Raw genomic sequence first — 22839 nt, 5'->3', positions numbered from 1 at the left:
GATAAATATGTAAGAGATGAAGAAGAAAAGGATAACTGGGCCAAGCAACACTGTAATATATAGTATTTTTAAAAAATTTCTAAAGAAGATGCGAGCGGTGCTTGCATGTTCAAAATTCACTGACACAATTTTGAGTCGTTGCTAAAGTGAAAGTTCTACATCTGATCATTTAGAGAAGTAATAGCACATACATGTGTCTCCTTAAAAAGCCACATGATTAGACATTCATGTCTGTTGCACAAACAGTCCACTGTAATACAGAGGTTGAGGAATTTGAACAAACCCTTAATAGTGATTATTGCCAGGTGTGAGCTGGCAGAGAACAGATCTGTCAGATTAGGTGTGACACTATGTTTAATCCGGTTAGTTTTTGAAGCTAAAGGAAGTTGTCTCAACCTGCCTGTCTCAGCCCAATGTTCCATGCAAAAGAATAGATGCTGAAACTGTGATTTAAAATTTTACTCTGTCATTAACTGACTCATACTGTATATATGCTGTGTTTGGTTGGCCAGCTGGTATGAGTTGCTCTGAACTGCTACCACTGTACCAAACCCCCAAACCATTTTTTTCCATGCTTGGAACCAACAGAGGTTTTATCAATATGGAGATGTACCAAAACATTTTAAAATGAAATATAAGACAAAATGCATTTGTTGCTAATGAAAAGCTATGAAAAGGTACACTTATAAAGGGATAATGCATTAAGGCAAGTAAGAGCAATCTAATGAATCTACAAACCCTTTTTGCGTTTCAAAATATTTAGAGATTGATTGTGTTAGTCAGAAGAGAGAAATATATCCCATTTGCTTTTACTCTCTCAAAAAAGTTGTTCTCTGTTGCCTGTATTCCACTTCTTTATCACCCTTTGTATAAAGACATGAACAGATACTTGCTTTTAAAACTCTTTGTTTATCTTGATGTGGCAGCGAGGTGGAGAGCTGTTAGTCACACACACACACACACACGACTAAACTGTGTGTCTCAGACTGGCCACCTGAGAACATGGTGGCAGCTAGTGATAGATGCTTTCAAAGCATCTACTGATTCAAGAGCTTTGAATCCTTTGTTTCAAATCATTTGTTCCAAGCCAGTTATTCAGAGTATGTGTCAAACTGATAAATTCATGTGATTACAGTAAATTACACTTTGTTATGTTATAACTGTTTCAATTGTTTGCCACTTTTTTTTTTTACCTGATTTCAAATGGGTTTTATATATTTGTAGACATTTTTAATGTGTACGCTATGCTGTCATTTTTAATGTTTAGCCAAGCCCTCCATAGAACAATCAAAAAAGCCCTGAAAATTGATAAAAGAACACATATTATACAGATACTTCGTGTTTAATGGTATTAGATTATTTGTAAATTGCATTTAAATGTTGCATTGCAAGTTAGTATTAGTTGTTTATATAGATGTATTTGAGGAAATACTGCCACTTATTTTCTTTCATTTTTTCATGTTTATGTGACTTTTAAAAAAAATTATACCCATGTGTATAAATTCTCTACCAGTAGAGCAACCATTTAGTTTGGGACCACTGAGTGAAGTAGCTGTTGTGGAGTACTGTTATTGAATCTTTGTAGTACTTTATTCAAGGTTGATATCGTTGTTTTTGTTTATTATTATTAATATTGAAGTTGGGTTTCTTCTTCTTTTCTCTTTTTTTGAACTCTTTTTTTATGTTTTTACACAAGTGGGCACACCTACTGTTTTGGAAGAGAACAAAATAATGGGAAAAATAGGAAAATAGGGAAAATGTTTTTTAAATTCCTTTCAGTTTTTGATTTTTAAACCATTGACCTTTGACAGTCCATCAGTATAAGACATACTTATGCAACAGTGTTAACTAGTGTTTTTTTTTTTTGTAATTTAATGCCAAGGTCATATAATACAAAGTATTAATGTACATTAAATAAAAATAAAAAAATATATTAAAAATATTAAATATAATTGAAAATTTATTACCACAGTCTCTGAAAATGTTCCATTGAATTAATGATACATAGATGTGGAGCTTACAGCTTAGTAAGTGAGTCATGACTCATGACCTAAATAAGCAGCCATGCTGATGGATGAGTTCAGCGAGTTCATTCGGTGAAGGATTTGTCTGAATGATTTAAACTGGATAACTCCTGAGTTTCAATATGACCAAAACATATATTTTCATATTTCTGATATTACACGAAAGGACCAGCATGCTCACACTTTGCACAACTGACTTACAGTATTTCCACACCGCAAGCCATAGTTCAAAACATTGTTAGTGATTTTTTGTGCATAGCATAATTCATAACTTATGCTGATTGATTTTCCTGATTGATTGGTTAACAGGTCAGCCTGATGCACAGGTGCTGGAACAGTCTGTGGGGGCAGAGTCTACTTCTCTGACTTTGGTCGGCCTTAAGTCAGACACAGAATATGTGATCAACTTGTACCCACTATTTCCCCGTAACAGCGCCTCACCAGCTACCCTGACTACCCGTACATGTGAGTCCTTATATACTATGGTTCAAAACTTTGGAGTCATTAAGCTTTTTTTTTTTTTTTAAGAAATTAATACTTTTATTCACCAAAGTTGAATTAAATTTATCAAAAGTGACGGACATTCATAATGTTACAAAACTTTACTTTTTCAAATAAATGCTGTTGTTTCCACAAAATATTAATTGACACTGAAACATGTGACACTGAGGACTGGAGAAATGGCTGCTGAAAAATGAGCTTTGTAATTACAGAAATAAATTACATTTTTAGATATATTAAAATAGAAAAAAGTTATTTAAAATTGTTATAATATTTCACAATATTACTTTATTTTTGATCAAATAAATGCATATTTGGTGAGTATAAAAAAAAAAATTTAATCTTACCAACCCTATATTCTAAAAGGTAGTGTATATGAAAACACACAGATGCAATCACACACTGTTTCCTCCTCTTGCATCACTAAAGTGTTCATGCTAATATATAAAGCTCTGTCTGTGTATGTGCCTGTGTTTGCAGTGCGTTTAGAGGGAGTGCAGCAGCTCTCCGTTGAGACTATCTCAAGCAACAGTGTTCGAGTCCGCTGGACAGGAGTGACAGGGGCCAGAGGATATAGAGTCGTTTGGGGCCCTTTCACAGGTCAGCACATTTTTGAAGAGGCTATTTTTAATAAAATATTTCCTACAAGGTAATAAAGTGATGTATCACCCAGTGAGGATGTCTGTGAGTGCTTTAGGTTAGATATGATTTCACATTTTGCTTTTATCAGATTCCTGTTTTCTGCAGAGAGTCATTTTGTCTGTGTCTCTTTCAGGAAGTGATGTGGAGTCCATAGAACTGGGAGGTGATAGTGAATCTCACATTCTGGGGAATCTAAGACCGGACACGGAGTACATTGTTATAGTCATCGCCCTGTACAATGGAGAAGCTGAAGGACCAGGAGCCAATGCCCGTTTTAGGATAGGTACACAGATACACATGCAGATGCATCTACAGTAAATGGCACATCAGAGAGGAGAATTTTTTTTTAAAGGATGCGCTGATTTGGAAATTATTTCTGGAAGAGGTAGCTTGGCAGTATTTCTAAAATAAACTACTAAATAGAATAAATGCATATAATGGTCTTCTCCTTTAGATGTCCAGCTAGCATGAAGAGCAATATAAGACAGCATAACAGGAAACAAGATGTGTGGCTCTTTTTCCATCTTGCGCACATTTATCATACACAGACATTGAGTTGTTCACTTTCAATCTTTCCATTGACTCACTGTCTGCTAGATCAGAACAGAAGAACTGTTTTTTGTCTTATGACTCACAGACTGCAGCAATAACATAACACATACATGTTAGAGCAAGAGACTAAGAGGAAGGAGGCAGTAACTGTCTATAAATATAAAAGGACATAAAGTTCAGAAAGATGGAAGTCATTGTTTTAATATTTTATAGGACAGGAGGAGAGATGAAGCTAAAAGATGTTTAATGCATTTGGCTTTCAGAGCGCTCAGAGCAACAGGTCCTAAGAGCCACGACTACAGGACCCACCAGCATCAGATTAAACTGGAACCTCATACAGGCCGCCAGAGGCTACCGACTTGAATGGAAAGCCGGAGAGAGTATGAAACTGCTTAGTAAAACATACAAACACACTGTAAAAATAGCCAGGATTGTAAAAAAAATTAACAGTAATTTCTTACAATACAACACTGAATTCAGATCATTTTCTGCTATAACACAGTACATGGCTCTAAAAATAACGACATGCATTAGTTGGATGGATTTATGGAAATTTACTTGGAACCCAATAGTTGCAATGTTACATGGAAAAGATAAGCCCGATCAGCCTGAACAGTTAAGGTGGTGTTTGCAATACAATTTTATCCAGTATGTACAATCTGCATGCAAAAAAATACATTTACATGAAAACTGAAACATAAACTTTGCAAACTACAGAACAAAACTAAAAGTGACGAAATAATCCAGCAAACTATGTACAGTATGACTGTAGAATAATTGTTATGGGATACTTTTTTATGATCTTCATGTGATCCTGCTGACCACAGGAGGCAGAGTTCAGAAGCAAGAGTTCCCACAAAGCACCACAAACTTTGAGCTCAGAAGTCTGCAGCCGAACACAGAATACATCATAACTCTATACACACTCTACGATGGGCGAGAGGAAGCTACTTTCTTTTCAACCAAATCAACAGGTCAGAAAAATGATCTGATGGAATACAACATGGTAGTGTTTTAAAGTTCAATATTGCAGTTAAAAAGACACTGGGGAGACCACTAGAGAAAAATATTTAATTGAATACAGCTATTTCTTTTCATTACCTACAGTATTATTACAGTATTTTTTTATAGTCCCAAAGTTTATATGTTTCCCAAAGCTGTTTATATGTTGATACGTGGGTTGTGTTTAAATAATAGAGCAGCCAGTTGGTCCTGTCACGAACCTGAGGGTTGTGGATTCACTCGGAAATATTATACGATTAGGATGGACAGGAGTCGCTGGGGCAACGCAATACAACATCATCATTCTTAATACAGAATGTAAGAATATTATTTCCTTTCAATACAAATACAGTATGACAGTATAGCATTGAAGTATTGCTTTGTGATATATATATATATATATATATATATATATATATATATATATATATATATATATATATATATATATATATATATATATATATATAAGAGATTTTCATTCATGAAATGTGCCGCTACAGTGATTTGAATTGGTTTACTGGTCTTTTACAGCAAATACAGAGGTGAACAGAAGAGTTCCTGGGACTCAAACCAACTTTGACCTCGGAGACCTCGAAGTTGGTGTACGCTATGATGTCAGTGTAAAGGCACTTATTGGATCCGATGAAGGGGAACCAGCAACAGTGTTCATCACAACAGGTGTGTGCATTCATACTTTTTCTGATGTGCGAGGTTGTGTTTTTGAAGTTGTCAGTACATCAGGTTCCTATAGAAATAAATGCTACTAAAGACACTCTGTAGAGTAACATAATGTGGATATATTATGTCAGAAAATAACTGCTGGAAACTGAATGTTATACAGAACTGCCACTGCGAGTGACCAACTTGCGGGTAGTTGGAAGCAACAGTCGACGAGTCAGGATTGCTTGGACTGGTGTTTCTGGGGCGACAGGCTACCGGGTTACCTGGAGACAAAGCAACAGTATGTAGACCTGTTAATGCAATGATTTGAGTTTTCTGTCTTTTGATATCACATAATATCACATATGTGATATCACATATGTTGGTTTTAATCTGTCAGCTGCTCTCTCTTCCTGTTTTAGCTGCAGAGCAATCCCGTGTCCTAGGTGGCGATATTACTACCTACACTATAGATGGGCTGCAGCCAGATGATTCTGTTGTTGTGGGTGTTGCCCCAGTGATTGATGGGCAGACCGGAGAAGTGGTCTCTGTGTCTACAAGAACCAGTGGTTCTACTGGAATAGTTACAGGGCTACGAGTCATTGAAGTAACATCTGAAAGGATAGTAATAACCTGGACTCCTGTGAATAGAGCAACAGGCTATAAAATCACCTGGCGGCGAAATGACGGTATGGACAACATTAACTTTAGTACAATAAATTTATTCTAATGTGGGCATGGAACATTTTTTTTTCTTTTTATATTGTAGGAGTGGAAGACTCTGAGATTGTTTCCACTGATGTGGCTTCCTATACCATTGATAGACTCCAGGAAGGTGCAGCCTACCAAATATTAGTCTCAGCCTTTTTTAACTCACGGGAAGGACCTGCTGCCACTGCGACTGCAAGGACAGGTAGTTTGTCTTTTTGTATTTTGATATATCAGTTAATCATATGCATGGGGCTTTAAAATGCTTGAAATCACCATGAAATTAAAATTGATAATTCTTGTTTTTTTATGGAATATTGCAGTGTTTATTATAAAGTAATTATCTATTCTTTTTTTTTTTAGTTCCTTGTCATTTCTAGCAGCCTATCAATCACATGAGATTGCAGCAATTAGCAAATGACAATGATCCAACAATCTAATAAATTTACGATGGACAAAATCACATCCCACGATACATTTTTTTCTTTCGAAAAGGTGTTTTGCTTGGATATATGTCACAACAAGGGAGAAAAGAAGATTGCAATTTCAGTTTCATGCTGACTTTAAAGATTAGTCATTTGTAAGCTTTCAGCAGTAAGGAAGGTTTAATTTCAGTGTTTTTTTTCTGAATGGCTGACTCTGGTCATTCTATCCATCAGATCAGGCCACGGTGGGTCGTGTCACCAATTTGCAGGTGGTGGAGGCCCAAGGAGAGGTTGTTCGAGTCAGCTGGGTTGGAGTTCAAAATGCGACATCATACAGAATACTCTGGAAGAGGACTGATGGTGAGAACTTAGAGTGATTTTAAAGTAAATGCTGACATAGGTGAGTGTAAGGAATTCCTGTAGGAATAAAAAATCACCAGTGACATCCTTGATGTTGCAATTCTCTTATTTGTCTTATTAAAAATCTAAAAATGCAAGGGTTTGTGACCTCCAGAGGTCACAGCTCACAGCTCAGATATGTAGACGATAGAAGTCAAAAAAAAGCTTCATCCATCATAGAAAAATAAAACTGAGTGCGTTTGTAGGTGAAGAGGAGCGGAGTCAGCTGGTTGGGGGTAACGTGACATCAGTGGAACTGAGGCAGTTGGATGAAGGGGTACAGTATGAAGTGAAGGTTCTGGCTCTAGTCCGGAACAGAGAGGGCCCACCTGTCTCCGTCAGAGTCACTACTGGTGAGTGTTGTTTGTATGTGATGTTTTTTGGTCTCTGTTTCAAGTCATATTTACTTACATGGAAAAGTCGTTAATCCGTATTCTCTAGGGCTGGCTTTACAATATCGATTTCTCAATTTTAAAGGATTCTCAATTTGATAAACTCATATTGATTTTTAAATCCCAACAACAATCTTTTAGCCTATGCTCTTTTCTGTTAATGCATCAACAAAATTTCACTAAAAAGTATTTGTAGCATACTTCTCATCAAATAAATCGCAATTAACTTTGTGCTTTGTTACTATCAAACAAAGTCTCAGCTTTAAATGTTTATATTTAAAAAATTAATTGGATAGAAGCATAATTATTTCATTAAAAAGATACTAGTAGAAAGTTATTATTTATTATTAATTAAATATTTGTATACAAGTCAGTTTTTATTGTTTTTATTGTGAGTGTTATTTGTTTATTTTTTTTTTATCTAAGGAGACATTGTAATTGAAATTAATAGTTTGGACTCTGCTGTTAATTTTAGCCTTTAATTTTACAGTAATGTGCCAACTGACAGGGTTCCCTGTATAGTTTACACTTTAAATTGAGAGGGATTTTATTCCTTGAGAAAAATGTAAAAGTATTCTACCTGATATATATTTAAAATAATCAAGGGTTGACTCAAATAAATTAAAATTAAATTTATGAATGAACATCTAATCAAATTGTAACATTTGTGTCAATACCCATCTATAGTATTTACATACATTTCTATTCCGCAGAATGAATAGTTACACAGTGCACAAAATAAAGACATGAACACATTTTATTGTTTGTGTGTTATTTGATTATCTTTCATTTTGGCTTGACTAAAGATCAGATCAAATAGAGATGTTTCCTTATAAAAGTGCATTGATATCACTGTTTGTTGTACAGGGGGCCAAAGAGGGACAAGAGTAGAGGGTTTGCGTGTTTTGGACTCAACCCCAGGGGGGCTCCGTATAACCTGGAGAGCAGTGAGTGGAGCCAGCTCATATCGAATCTACTGGAGGTCCTCACAAGGTAGTTATACAGGTACACATGTACTCACACACACAAACCAGACTCAGCTAAACTCATGGTATTATGCTTGCTTTGGCTAGGTGAACCTGAATCAAATCGTCAGATTAGTGCCGATGCAACTTCGTACACCCTTGATGGACTTCGTCCTGGTCTGAGCTACACTGTAAGATTGTCTGCTGTGGTGGACGGTCAAGAGACTGAAGCTACCACCATCAGAGCAACCACTGGTACACATGACACATTGTATCTCACGTTTTATCTCTGTCATTCTCTAGCTTCTTTTATTCATTATTTCGCTCTCTGTTTTTTTAGATGCCCTGCCACCTGTGACTGGTTTGAGTGTGACAGACAGTACTGAGAATTCAGTCCTTTTAGCCTGGTCACCAGTAACAGGAGCCACAGGATATATTTTACGCTGGACAGAGGAAGAAGGTGATATTTCTAAAGGTTTAGGAACTGGTAGTGTGTGGTTTAAGGTTCAGAAGCACAATTATAGTTGAATGCACTTTTTAGTTTATCATATACTCTCTTTCTTCGGACACAGGAACAGATCAGTCTGAAACGCTGCCTGGTACAGCCACTTCTTACCGTGTGATAGGTCTACGACTGGGCCGTCGGTACCGTTTCACTGTGCAGCCCACCTTCCAAAACCAGGTTGGACCTGAGACCAGCGTGGAGGAACGCACAGGTTACACAGTTTCTTTCTCTTTCTCTTCCAACTATAGACAAATTGAAATTTTTCAAGTATAATTTAAACAAAATATACTATATTATTGGTAGTTTAACAAATTAAAGTACTTGTTTTAATATTTAGACAAAGGGCTGTCAAGAGATAACATTTCTATGTAAATAATTACATGATATGCTGATTAATTGTACTTTCACACTATCAATGTGCAATGAACGTAATCCCGTAATAAACGTTCCCATAGATTATTTGCACCAACTTTATTTTTACAAGTCAAGAGTTCATGTCTGTGGTGCTTATATGAATAAATGTTTGCATAAATGAATAAATTAATTACAACATTGTTCTAATTGAACTATTCTGCTGTATTCCTTGCTTAATATCTTTAATAAATCCACGTTTTAGTGTGTGTGGGAGGGCGTTTGGATGTTGTCTTCCTTGTCCCTGCGTCTCGTGACCGCTCTGGCCTGGTGAGACCTGTGTTGTCTCTACTCGCCAGTTCTGCTGGATCCTTTACCTCCATCGGACCCAGAGACTCCCAGGTAAAGTTATTTTGATACTATGGTCATGTTGTTCCAATTTTTTTTAATAACAATTTTTATGGCTCCAAAAAAAACCCTATTGCTGTTAAGAGAGTTCCCTCTTCTGCATGAGGCATTGATCAGGTCAGTGTGAATGAAGTGTTTGTAATACCTTTTTATTCCAGATGGGGGTGGTGATGTACAGTGAAGATCCAAAAGTGCGCTTCCTCCTCAATCGTCATAGCAACAGTGAGACCCTTCTGCGGGACATTTTGGCCACCCCATTCAATGACCGACCAGGAAATAATATAGGTCTGTTTGTGTTGTTTTTTTTTTCATGTTTTTATGTTTGTGTACCATTAAGTACCTAGTATATGTATGTGAAGCTGACACAAACATGTCCAGGTCGTGTTTCAACCTAAAATCATATGGAGGATAAAAATGAGGAATAATGTATTGCATACTGTATATATTGCATAAATAAAATTAAGACAATTTATTGTACCCTTACAGACCTACTTACTGTAGTGCAATAGTATTAAAACCATCCAAAAACACTTCCAGTAAAATAAATTACATATGAAACCTTTACCATTTACATATATTTAAGTTTTAATTGCAAGCATGTGTATATTTGACATTCAAGTGGCATTATTATGTCAATGTGAGTGTGCTGATATTTTCTGCTTTTATGTGTAGGCCAGGCAATGACATACGCACGTCAGTTTTTGCTGAGCGCGCAAGCAGGTCGTAGGTATGGTGTTCCTGGGGTGGTTGTAATTATCGCTGACGAGAAGTCAACTGATGATCTTAGCCAGCCCGCTGCCGCTGTTAGAGCTGATGGTAAGTCACACAAAATCAGCTCCATCGCATTAATTTACACACACACAAAACAAACCATCCCAGCTGCTCTGTCCCATGTCCATAAGAGTAACTTAGTGCTGTAATAACTCTGTCCCTCAGGTGTGACAGTGTTGGCGGTAGGAATTGGACGTGCAGACTCTAGAGAGTTGCGTTCGGCAGTGACAGATGGCAGCACTCAGAATCTGCTCTATGCTCAAGACGCAAATCAGCTCTATGGTCTCCACCCCGACCTGGCAGACCTCCTCTGTGGCCTTGCACGAGGGACTAGCATCACGGTCAGATCAAATCCATCCATCTAGCTGTCATAAATGTTGTATCATCATTTTTTTTATTATGACGTTTGCTTGGCCTGTCATGATACAGCAGAAGTTTTTTATATATATATATATATATTATGGTGGTTTCAAACCTCATTGATAGTCTTTATTGATAAGAAAAGAAGACAGTAAAGACTGATTTCGATTTGTTGTCTCCTTTTAGCCAGTGCCTTGTACTGTAGAATGTCCTAAGGTAAGTGTGTACTGAAAAGACAAACATATACAGAAACACCAAGACATAATTACAGATTTGTGTTTACATATGTACATCTACTTGCACCTCACAAACGATTGACCTGCTTCTTTGTTGCAGGGTGCTAAAGGGGAGCTGGGTCAGAAGGTAATAATTATTGTTGTATATAATAACTCAAAGTTGGCTTGTTGGCATTGATATTTATTGTAATTTTCTGGTGAAATGTTTATATATTGTGTCTTTTTGTGTGTGTGTATAGGGTGAGAGGGGCAGAGATGGAGTGGATGGAAGAAAAGGCGAGCCTGTAAGTTAATCTGCATTCACATTTAGCTCTGTTTGTTCATCTACACTATGGGATTCATTAATTATTGCTTAGCAACATTGTATTTTATATCTTCAAGTAAATGTCTGTCTGATTGTGTGTGTGTGTGCATGTGTGTTTTTTAAATAGGGTCGTGATGGTTTACCTGGTCGTGAGGGCCCCAGAGGGCCAGAGGGGCCACCAGGTCAACCAGGCAGTGGTCTGGGAGTGAGAGGAGAGAAAGGCGAGAGAGTAAGTGGCACTTAGATATGTATACACACATATGCAGACAGATCAGAAATGTTGATATGCTCTCTCCTTCTCCATTTGTTTCCCTCCGTCTTTTTCAGGGTTTCCCAGGTTTGGATGGCAGTCCAGGTGTTCCAGGTCGTCCTGGTGCAGTTGGATTACCAGTAAGAATTAAATCATGAGTAATTTTATTAAATGGTACTGTTAAAACAGGTATTTGTGGATATGCACCTCCATATACATAGCATAATAATCAGGCCTGGATGCATGCTAAAAACTCTTAATCTCTTAGTTTATCTCTTAATTAATCTCTTAATTTAATCCTCTTTAGTGCAGTGCCATTTAAAATATTATAGCTAAAAAGATCTCATGAATTGATTTATAAGATGGGTTAATTATCTGATGTCATTCTGTTGTTTTAGGGCATTCAGGGATTACCAGGTGTTAGAGGAGACCCTGTGAGTACTCATTAACATACTGTACATGCATACACACAAACATACACAAACTCTTATTAAATGTTTTGTCTTTTTTTGTTTTACAGGGAGAATCAGGCATTCTTGGCCCTCAGGGATTAAAGGGAGACAAAGGTGAAAGGGTAAGAGTGATAATAAAATTTTATCTCCAACTGCTCTACTCTTCATCTTGATTTACCTTTTTATTTTTTACAGAAAGAGCTTCAATTGTTTGGTTCAAGAAATGATAGGTTTTTAATATTTACAACAGGGGGAACCTGGATCTGCTATTGGAGGAGGTTTACCGGGCCGCAAAGGAGAGCCAGGAATCCCAGGGATCCCTGTAAGAAACACAAGAAAATCACTTTCACCTGCACAATGACAAGAAAGAAGTTAATACATGTACAAATACTTCATGTCATCAAGTAAACAACAGGATTATTACATTGCCCATTTTATGTTTTTCTGTCCTTTTAGGGCACTCCTGGTCGTTCAGGTGTGGCTGGGGCGAAGGGAGAGCCAGGTGCACGAGGTCTGCCTGGACAGGATGGTCTTCCTGGGTTGCCAGGCACTGCTGGACTTTCTATTAAGGTCAGAATCCATTGCCTTTATTGATGAAGATGTCTCTAAATTTGTAATATGTACGCCCCTGTCCCTGGCCCTGTTTGACTGAAGGATAGTGTGCTATGAACTTGTGGCGGTGTGGACTAAAAGGGCATATTGAGGGTCTTAATGGCCATGTTGAATACCACGACACTTATGTATATATGCATTTATGAGCTCACTTTAGGCATTGTATGAGGTTAGAGGTCAAAATAAAAATAATCTCAAACATATGCTCTGCAGTTACATGAACCAAATACCTGTCACTACACAGAGATAATCTCACCGCCTGTGTAAGGTACAGGCCATATTTGTTTTCTTATTTTAACCCAGCTATGAAAATATGTGAAAGAGCCACTGCCATTTTTATCTATATCGATATTGTTATGCAATATTAATAAATTCATAGTTTTCACAGTTTGAAGTTTCAGATATGTTTTCAGCCAATCATGTACCTGTCTGTTTATGTTTAATTTCCTTTTCCTGTAGGGTGAAAAAGGCAGCCCTGGTGAGAGGGTGAGTTGATATAAACTCTTTTTCAAAAGAAGTTAGGGAAACCTTCTCAAAAAAGAGAGAGAGAGAGAGAGAGAGAGAGAGAGAGAAAATAATTGATAGTATAACAATAAAACAGAGCAATTGTAATGAAATATGACATCAAATGGTGTGTAAACTACTATATTTTAGAGTAATGATGACCAAGCATGTTCAGGCTGATTCAGTAATATTAATATTAAATTATATTTTTGGATTTTAATAAGCTAAATTAATTTAGATGTTACCACATGAAACATGTTTTTGTCCAATTGTTATCATATGTTATTAAATGTGCAGAAATATTATTGTATTGATTGCATGTTGATAGTCCCAAGTGTAAATTACATGGTCCTTCATATACCTTGTACCCAGAATCTATGTAAACATCAGATGGAACATAAATTTACACTGGTAAAAATTTTAGAAGTCCACCACACACAACTGATTTAAATGAAATTAATTGTTTTATGCACTTCTAGGGAATTTAAGAGCAATAATCTGTTATTTCCTGATGTTGAGAAGCAAGTACTCTAACATTTCATTAAAACATCCTATGTTGTGTAAGGATTCAGCAAGGGCAAAGTAATATAATGTACCGTAAGAACTCTGTGATGGCATACTAATACAATCTGTGAAGACAATCGGCCACATTTCTTGAACATAAATGTGTTCTTTTGTTATTTTCCGATTAACAGGGTCCTCCCGGAGTGGGCAGTGGGGTAGCTGCTAAAGGAGATGCTGGTGAACCTGTGAGTGTCTCCATTATTCATGACAAAGTGACAGTGTAAATGGATTTTAACGTGTGTATGTGTTTCTGTGTGAGTGCTGCTGTAAATTGGTTATGTGTGTACTTCACTGTGTGTTTTTGAGTTTTTATATCATGCATTGAATGGTTTTTGTGTGTACTTTCAGGGAAGCTCTGGACCGCCTGGTCCTCAGGGTCCACGAGGACTGACTGGACAAAAGGGAGCCAAAGGAGAATCTGTATGTTTTTTCTGCCATTATTTTATTTTACATTGCCTGTAAGTTATTTTTTGTTTGTGTTTTGTAAAATGTGTGCATTTCTTGTCCATGAATGCATTTTCTTAGCCTGGCCTGTTTGTGTGATTGTGCTGCAGGGTGAGAGTATTGAGGGTAAACCAGGCCCACAAGGAAACACAGGAGACCCTGGTGATCGGGTATAAAATACTTTCACTAATATATTTCATGCTCACTCTAACATTCCTCCTCATTCTTCTTTTATTCGTGCATTTTTGTTTCAGGGTCCCCGGGGACCTCCTGGGGAAATTGGAAGTAAGGTAAAGAAAAGATGTCAGTGTTTGACTTTATTGTGGCTTGTGTCATCAGGGTACCATGAACAAACTTTCTGAATGCATAATTTGTGAATCAGTTGAAGAAGTTTTGTTGTTTATTGTTTTTTTCAGGGTGATCGAGGACAGACTGGACCACCTGGTTCAGATGGACCCAAGGTGACTATTTGCCTATGCATGATCTGAAGCATTTCTGTATGAATGTATCTAGATTTGTACTATATCCCTTGTGTTCTTTAGTTTTTATCCAGGCTGCTTTTGAAGCATTTTAAGGTGTGCTCGGTTAAGTAATTTGTAACAATGATTGTGCAACAGTTTAGATATTTAAATGAGTTTGATTTGGTTTTTAATATCATCCTTTGTATGATTCTGTTTTTTTTAGGGAGACAGAGGCCTTCCAGGTCAGGCAGGGTACAAGGTATGCCCTTAAGCTACATAAAAGATTGATGTATTTTCTTATTAGAGAGATGTGAGTAAAGGCCCGTTCACACCAAGGACGATAACTATAAAGATAACTATAAAGATAACGATATTAGTGTCCACACCAGCGAACGATATCTTCTGTTTATTCTAAGCGCATGCTTGTCTGGCACTTTAAATTCTTGAGCTTGTTACAGCAGGGTGGATTCTGATTGGCTGTCAATTTTTTAGCGTTCATCAGCTGGAAAAAAATCGTTTTTAAAATTAATTCCAACGATATCGTTTTTCTTTGTCTTTGTCTTTGTCTTTATCATTATAGTTTTGGTGTGGACTCTGCTGTTCTTTAATACTGAAAAGATTTTTAGAACTATATCTTTATCGTTATCTTTATAGTTATCATCCTTGGTGTGAACGGGCCTTAATGCTGTGCTTGTTTATGTCTGGATTTTTTTGTATGCTAGGGAGATAAAGGTTCAGCAGGCCCCCCTGGACTCCAAGGACTGAGGGTGAGTGGCTGCAAAAGCCATGATAAGTCACAAGCCATGTGAAAATGCACAAGTGTACATGCATGTTGTAAATTATTTATATGTGCCTTCAGGGATTGCCAGGGAGCAGTGGCTTTTCTGGAGAGAAGGTAAATTAAGATTCCAGCTTAACAAACAGCATTATTCTCAGATATGTACTTCATTTTATTTTGTGGTTGTAATATATATATATATATATCTTTATTTTTGTATCTCTGTTTGCTGTGGGTGCTGAGGGTGAAAAGGGGGAACCAGGAAGCTGTGTAAGATCAGAATTTTCATGTTTTCAAATTCATATGAACATTTCATTCATTTGTAATGGTTCTCCTGACATTGTTCACTGTGGCTATTTTAGGACTGTCAAGGTTCATTTGGGAAGAAAGGAGAGCGGGTATGACTTTTGAGAACAATGCAGAGACTATGTCAGATAACAGTATATCTGTTTTATTCTTATGTTAAGTCCTTTTCTTTTTTGACATTCAAATGGTACAGACCCACTCAAATCTGTTTTTTTTTTCTGCCGAAGTTCCATTCAAAACTATATTAACTCCTTTAGGGTGAAAGGGGTTTCCCAGGTCCTGATGGTGCTAAAGGTGATGCAGGACAAAAAGGGGAAAGGGTGAGTTTTGTGAATGAATGAAATTGTCCATGTGGGAAATGTCTGCTCGGATGAGATAGTGAGCACATTTTAAAATGGAAATTACACTTATTTTGACACTGAGTTTACTTACGGTGATTACACATACTTGTACAATAAAAGTTATTATTATTATTATTATTAATAATAATAATTAATTTCAAAGTTCATCTGAAATTGTGAAACTGTATGATTGGACCTTTCTAATCTATCCCACAGGGTGCCCCTGGAGCAGGAGAGCCTGGCCAACCTGGACCTAAAGGGGACCAGGGTGATCGGGTAAGTTTGACTTCATGATAAACTAGATTTGCATTTCCATATGGAAATGCCAGAGCTTCTAAGGCAGTAGAAGTATTAAGGTAAAGCTTCAGTTTCAGGCTTTGGTTCTGCATACCTGAAATACAGAATCACCTGCTGTTGTAGTAGTCATAATATTTAACATACTGCTTATTTATTTAAACAGGGTCTCACTGGATTGTCTGGAAAACCTGGCGCGAAGGTAAAGTAAACCCTAAAAAAGTCTCTCTCGCTCCAGTGACTCCAGAGAATATGTTCATGGAATTGACTCAGCATAGGCCTGAAGAAGTTGTCATACACTGCACCCTCTCTTTTCTCTATGCTATTCTAGGGCAGTCATGGTGACTCGGGAGAGAAAGGGGAGGCAGGCAGTCCTGGTCCACAGGGGCCCATGGGCCCCAGAGGGAAAGATGTGAGAGTCTGCACCCATTTATACATGAACACAGGCCTCTACTAAAAGCTGCTTCTAACAACTTCATCTGCAACTAATGCTCATCATCTAACATTTTTGCTAGGGATAAGTGTGTCTATGATACATCACCCTTAACATATCAGGTGTTTTGAAAGTTACTACTCTTTATACTTCAGCCTTATAAATAATCTGCTTTGGTAATGAGATTTATTCAATGCTTTTTTAACATTTAACTCTTTCTTGTTTTTTTCCTAACATCTTTCTTTCTCACCAAAGTAACAAGTAGTCAAGGTAATGGGTATATTTCTTCCTTGTCTTTAGATTCTGCTCCACACTTCCTTTAAGCTACTGTATTTGCTTTGGTGGCTTCGGAAATATGGAATTGTATTGTCATTCTTGACACTGTAATTGTTTTTAGTGAATAATTATCAGAAATAAGATAGCTAATGTTAGGAAGTCTGATGTGTTCTTTTGTTTCTTTAGGGACTAAAAGGAGACAAAGGAGAGGATGGCACTCCAGTGAGTTTTTTTTTTTCATCATTCCTGTATTTGTGAGTATGTTTGTGTTTTGTATGTTATGTTTCTCTGTTTCTGTTGTCTCTCAGGGTGAATCAGGGTTGCCGGGTAAATCAGGGGAGAGAGGTTTAAGAGTGAGTTCACAGATTTGTTATCTGATGCTGCAAATCGTTGTAGTTTGTATTCCCGCTACAACCTAACAGTGGTCTTTTAATATTTCAGGGACTGCCAGGTCAACCAGGTCAACCTGGGACAAAAGGAGACATGGGCGATCCGGGGGAAGACGGACGAAATGTAAGACATATGACTGCCTAAATGTATTTCAGCAGAATTAAGGCATGGTCATGCCTAACTAAATATTTAAAATTTTTCTTTTTAAGAAATAAATATTTATACAGAATAATTATTTTACTGAATTTTTTTATTCGTAAAAAATAAATAAATAAATATATAAATGAAATAAATTTATGAAAGGATAAATGAAAATTATCTTAACACAAAGTAAAGTACACCATTAAACCACAAGGAATAGGAATATTAATAGAATAGATATTAGATTAATAGTGAAAAATTTTTTTCATAGATTCCCATTTTGTCAGCAAATATAATTTCTTTTTACATCATTTATTTGTCACTATGACTTTATATCAAATAGTTTCTTATATATAACGACCAGTAATTCTAAGAGCTCATCGTATTGAAAACTAATATTTTATTGGACAATGAATTTTATTGGATAAACAACCATACAATTACAAACATCCACCTTGCCTTTGAATAAAACAACTCTGGATCTTTGCTGCATGGTATTTAGGACTATAAGGTTAGATTATTGGGTTATTTTGTCTAGACGTGATCAGTCCTTTGTTCTGCGCAGGGTACCCCAGGTCCCTCCGGACCAAGAGGCTCAAAGGGAGAGCAGGTGAAATATCAGAAGCTTCTCACTCAACACAAATTCACACATGTTTGGACCTCCACACAAACTTTGAAGGTGTCATCTAACATCTTTATTATGGGTAATTATAGGGAATACAAGGTCCCCCTGGGCCACCTGGAGATGTGGTATGTTTTAAAATCATTATTGTCTCACTGAACTTTTTTCTACACCCCCTGTTTATTTAAATAACCTGCTGTTTTTGAAATTTTTTGAATTTGTTCTTTCTGTTAGACAACTGGAGAGAAACAGCTAAAAGGTGACAGAGGAGAAAAGGTATAGTAAAATGTTTATAGTCTTTAAATTCTGTCTATTATGCGTATTCTGGTTTTGTCATTGTGATACTCTTGTTCTAACACCAGGGAGAGGCAGGTGACCCAGGGGAGCACGGGGCTAAAGGTCTAAAGGGTGAACCAGGAGCTTCAGGCTCACCAGGACCAAGCGTAAGTCAGTATGGTGATCAGACAGTATGTGTAACTGAGAGTAATGTGATTTGTATTTTAACCTATTTGTTGTTTAGGGTCCTGAGGGGCCACGTGGGTTTCCAGGAGCCAGAGTAAGTAAACCTCCTACTGCTTTTGTGCCTTTTATCTGTTTAGACATTTCTTTGATCTTTATGTGTATCTGTGTCTGTCACTGTGGCCGTATACACACTGACTCTAAATGTGATGATACACGGGGCAACTTTTTGAGCAATGTTGCCATCAATGGGCAACCAGGTGAGACACAGGGCCCACGACTGATCTAAAGTATCCTAAAGTAAATTTGTTGCCATTCTCAATGGGAAAGTGCCCAAGCAACATTGCTTGGCAAATTTGCCCTGCAACATTGCCCCATGTATCATCACCTTAAATATGGTGAAATACAGTACTTAATCCCATCCAAACACAGAGTTATTTAGGACAGTGGCAACCATATTATGCAAGTGAATACATTCTAAACATTCAGATAACAGATTTATTATTAAATCTCTACTGTAGTACCACACCAGGAATCATTACTTTTAATAGCAGACTGTACAACTCATTCTGCTTTCTGTTTCTTCTAGGGTGACTCAGGCGAGAGGGGCAGTCCAGGAGACAAGGTAAAAGAGACAGTTTTCTTGGTTTACTGTGGGACGTCCCTTTTAATTCTCTAAGTAACATGTCTATACTGTAGATTTTTTAGAGGGGTGAATTGTTTGACCTTCATGTTCCATAACAACAGCAAACAACTTTTTTGAGACCATTAACATGACCACAACACATGAAATACAAAACATATTTAGCAAAAAAAAATCTTTAGACACCTTACGATTTGATTACATTATGATTGAGGAAATCATGATGCAATTAAACTAAACTAAACAACAGTAATAAACAATAAACAAATAGACCTAGAGTCTTTCCGACATATGTCGAAGCTTGGGTTGCTTAAAGGGATAGTTCACCCAAAAATGAAAATTAGCCCATGATTTACTCACCCTCAAAGCATCCTAGGTGTGTATGGTAGTGATGGCCGCTATTAAAACACTGCTTCATGAAGCTTCGAAACCTTTGCGAATCATTTGTTTTGAAACAGTGGTTTGGAGCACGTATCAAAATGCCAAAGTCACATGATTTCAGTAAACGAGGATTCATTACATCATAACGTTTTAGAAATGTTTCACAATTTTAATAGTTCGCCTTGGGGGGGTGATCTCTGTGAACCCCGTGAATCATGCGAGTTCACTATGATCGCCCCGCAGCGGTGAACCACTGCATCAGCATATATGGTTATACAATCTCCGATCAGTTTAATCAATTTGTAGACATTTTTAATGAGACATTTGTGTAATTAAAAGGATGAGTAGTAGTTAATAGTCTTTTACTGGCCTGTTTAGACAAGCTGTCCACAAAACAAGACCTTGCAAATTAATAAGTATTATTTTAAAGACGCATATTTTACAGACACTTAATTTTTAATGTTATTTTATTATTTTGATTGCATTTAATATATTATACTTTCAAGAAAGCATTTTCATTGGGTTTGTAAAAGCTGTTTTTATGCCTGTTTTGGCCTGAGTTTTTGTTTCATTTACACAGTTTTGACCAGCAGACATCACCAGCGTGTGGTGTTTAGAGCACTTCGAAACAGTGAATCATTTTGTGAAACAATTGGTTCAGTTGATTAGAAGCTTTGAAATGGTTAGTGTCTCCCATCACTAGTATATGACTTTCTTCTTTCAGACGAATCCAATTGGAGTTATATTAAAAATTGTCCTGGCTCTTCCAAGCTTTATAATGGCAGTGGGCGGGTGTTTCTGTTCAACAGTTCAAAAGAAGTCCAATAAAGCCCATCCATCCATAATAAAAAACGAAGCAAAATTTTCAGGAGCCATTACTCCAGTCTTCCATGTAACATCATCTATCAGAAATCATGAAATCATATGCTGATTTGGTGCTCAAAAATAATTTTGTATTACTATCAATGTTGGAAAGAATTGTGCTGCTTCATATTTTTGTCGGAACTGTAATACATTTTTTTAGCATAAAAGAAAGTTCAGAAGAACAGCATTCATTTGAAACATTTTTTTTTTTTGTAACAGTGTCAGTATTTACTGTCCCTTTTGATCAATTTAATGCATCCTTGCTAAATAAAAAATATCATACTGACCCCAAACATTTGAACGATAGTGTATGTTGTATTTTTTTAATGTAAAGCAAGTGGCAAGTAGACATTACCTGCAATGAATTTTATAGAAAGATGAATTAATTAAATTGAATAATTTGATTAAAAAGGATTGTGATGTCTGAACAAGGAACTGAACACCTTGCTTCAGCCATGCAATTTTTACCGTCAATTACTGTATGAATGAGGCATTTATAAAGTAAGCAGCTTCCTTAAATATCTCTTCAAAAGCAGGTGTAAGCATTCCTGCAAAAATCATTCTATTTTAGAGTGCAGCAATGACAATATTTTGAAAAGTGAGTGTCATACAGTGGTAGACAGCTGAAAAATGGCTGAAATTGTAAAACTGGCTGCAGTAATCAGTGTAAAGTATAAATATAACTGCTTAGTCATGAATCTCTCTATACTGCAGAAGCTGTGACACACTACATTATGTCAGATTTTACCTCTTGGGGTTTTAAATAGCAGGTCTCACTAGCGCTGCAATTATTTGGTATTGGCTGTCTGCGAGACTTTAATCTTTGTCTAACATTTGTGCTACAGAACTGAAACAAGGTTTTGTTTCATAGTGGCAGGAAATGAGAAAACACGATCTCAATGATGTCTGGAGGAATATTGTAAACTATGTTGAGGCTTTCTTCCTGTCAGAGACGTATAGCCAATTAATTTGTGTCTGACCCTTGTGACATATACTTATACCTGTGCTGGTCTAATTTATCCATTTGATCTCTGTTTCTTTCATAATCATTTTTTTAGACTGGCTTCATTGATATTTATTATATTAATTAAGCTGATGACTGCTGCTATTGGCATGCGTATGTGTGATACTTTCAGAAAGGTGTTATTAGTGACAAAGACTGGATCTGTCAGTCAACCCATTCTCATTATTATTAATTTAAATTGGTGACGACCCATTGCTGAGAAAATTGAAATAGATTTTGACAGTGATAGTGATTGTTTTGTGTGTATTTACAGTGTGTGTATGCCACAGACTAGTCAATATTGATTGTTTCTGTATATGTGTGCATGCATGTGCAGGGAGAAAGAGGAGTGGCTGGATTGGATGGACGACCCGGTCAGGATGGGAAACCTGGGCCGCCTGGAGCTCCTGGATTACGGGTCAGATAACTTCAATCATTGCATCAGCTTCAGATTCAAAGGATCTTCTATCAATTTGAATCCTTAATGGTTTTGGTTTTGTAGGGTGACCCAGGAAAACAAGGGGATCCTGGAAGAGATGTGAGTACTCCTGTCCCTCCGTATGTCAAATCATCTGTTTGTTGCATCATGATGTTGCCACTGTTTGCTGCAACAAATCAATCCATCTTTTAATCCGTTAAACATTCTATTTGTTGTTGCCTAGGGCTTGGCGGGACTAAGAGGGTCTCAGGGGCCTCCAGGACCACCTGGGCCCCCAGGAGCTAATGGCACACCTGTGAGTAATATCACAGCTTAATCTGTGAAAATCATTTATCCATGCAAATTCCCATACTGGAGCATAAACACATTATCACATCAAAATAATGTTATGCTTTATTTCAGGGCAAAGCAGGGGAGGATGGGAAACCAGGACTGCCTGGAAAAACTGTAAGTAATGCTGTAATCTTAATAAAAACCCAACATCCTGATATATTCAACAACCTAATTGTAATATCAGTAGCATGTGTTAATTTCCAAACCATCACTTGGTACTTTAAATCCTGTGGCTTTTCTTATTTTTTTTTTTAATCAAGGCTCAATCTAGAATGATGTATGCAAACTCTCATTCCAGATTAGTAACCGCACCACAGTCCTTGTCCTCCATAAATGAGATGATTAAATCCTGCTGATAATAAATCACCCTCTCTTAGTAGCCTAATGAGCTTTCAGTGGGAGGTAACTCTGACTAATAAATGCTTTATAGTTAAAATATGTGAGGAGTTTCAGTCAGCCGTGTACTTATGTTTGGTTGACCTGACTCATAAAGATTACGCCGTTGGAGCAGATCTTACGCAAAACCCGCTCGTCCTGCAGTTTCTTCTGATTTACTGATCACAGCCCTGAACCAGCTGTGGTAATTGCAGGAGCTATATTGGGCTGGATGGCACCCGTCATATGTCCGTAATATGAGGCTG

At 37.0% G+C, this 22839-nt stretch overlaps 1 protein-coding gene across 1 annotated transcript in view; it reads left to right on the top strand.

Moving 5' to 3' along the window:
- LOC109091047 (collagen alpha-1(VII) chain-like) overlaps positions 1-22839 on the top strand; it is a 40027-nt gene that overhangs the window by 14350 nt on the left and 2838 nt on the right. The window contains exons 10-66 of the mRNA XM_042759203.1: positions 2334-2489; positions 3006-3125; positions 3301-3450; positions 3983-4099; positions 4547-4693; positions 4917-5039; positions 5256-5402; positions 5566-5685; positions 5807-6073; positions 6154-6297; positions 6752-6877; positions 7123-7269; positions 8176-8301; positions 8382-8528; positions 8614-8733; positions 8846-8989; positions 9395-9531; positions 9696-9822; positions 10210-10353; positions 10474-10649; positions 10855-10884; positions 11005-11031; positions 11144-11188; positions 11336-11437; positions 11536-11598; positions 11857-11892; positions 11979-12032; positions 12161-12232; positions 12367-12480; positions 12982-13008; positions 13722-13775; positions 13939-14010; positions 14145-14204; positions 14289-14324; positions 14451-14495; positions 14719-14754; positions 15218-15262; positions 15355-15390; positions 15487-15543; positions 15636-15671; positions 15837-15899; positions 16137-16196; positions 16381-16416; positions 16546-16626; positions 17110-17145; positions 17232-17276; positions 17365-17436; positions 18020-18064; positions 18169-18204; positions 18311-18352; positions 18439-18519; positions 18597-18632; positions 19125-19160; positions 21764-21844; positions 21929-21964; positions 22089-22160; positions 22268-22312. Of these exons, the coding sequence (XP_042615137.1) occupies positions 2334-2489; positions 3006-3125; positions 3301-3450; positions 3983-4099; positions 4547-4693; positions 4917-5039; positions 5256-5402; positions 5566-5685; positions 5807-6073; positions 6154-6297; positions 6752-6877; positions 7123-7269; positions 8176-8301; positions 8382-8528; positions 8614-8733; positions 8846-8989; positions 9395-9531; positions 9696-9822; positions 10210-10353; positions 10474-10649; positions 10855-10884; positions 11005-11031; positions 11144-11188; positions 11336-11437; positions 11536-11598; positions 11857-11892; positions 11979-12032; positions 12161-12232; positions 12367-12480; positions 12982-13008; positions 13722-13775; positions 13939-14010; positions 14145-14204; positions 14289-14324; positions 14451-14495; positions 14719-14754; positions 15218-15262; positions 15355-15390; positions 15487-15543; positions 15636-15671; positions 15837-15899; positions 16137-16196; positions 16381-16416; positions 16546-16626; positions 17110-17145; positions 17232-17276; positions 17365-17436; positions 18020-18064; positions 18169-18204; positions 18311-18352; positions 18439-18519; positions 18597-18632; positions 19125-19160; positions 21764-21844; positions 21929-21964; positions 22089-22160; positions 22268-22312 (4835 nt within the window). The remainder of the gene's footprint in view (positions 1-2333; positions 2490-3005; positions 3126-3300; positions 3451-3982; positions 4100-4546; positions 4694-4916; positions 5040-5255; positions 5403-5565; positions 5686-5806; positions 6074-6153; positions 6298-6751; positions 6878-7122; positions 7270-8175; positions 8302-8381; positions 8529-8613; positions 8734-8845; positions 8990-9394; positions 9532-9695; positions 9823-10209; positions 10354-10473; positions 10650-10854; positions 10885-11004; positions 11032-11143; positions 11189-11335; positions 11438-11535; positions 11599-11856; positions 11893-11978; positions 12033-12160; positions 12233-12366; positions 12481-12981; positions 13009-13721; positions 13776-13938; positions 14011-14144; positions 14205-14288; positions 14325-14450; positions 14496-14718; positions 14755-15217; positions 15263-15354; positions 15391-15486; positions 15544-15635; positions 15672-15836; positions 15900-16136; positions 16197-16380; positions 16417-16545; positions 16627-17109; positions 17146-17231; positions 17277-17364; positions 17437-18019; positions 18065-18168; positions 18205-18310; positions 18353-18438; positions 18520-18596; positions 18633-19124; positions 19161-21763; positions 21845-21928; positions 21965-22088; positions 22161-22267; positions 22313-22839) is intronic.

This window comes from Cyprinus carpio, chromosome A6, assembly GCF_018340385.1.
Source record: "Cyprinus carpio isolate SPL01 chromosome A6, ASM1834038v1, whole genome shotgun sequence".
Classification (NCBI taxonomy): domain Eukaryota; kingdom Metazoa; phylum Chordata; class Actinopteri; order Cypriniformes; family Cyprinidae; genus Cyprinus; species Cyprinus carpio.
Note: the sequence above shows the minus strand (reverse complement) of the source record. Positions and strands in the feature narration are given on the sequence as shown.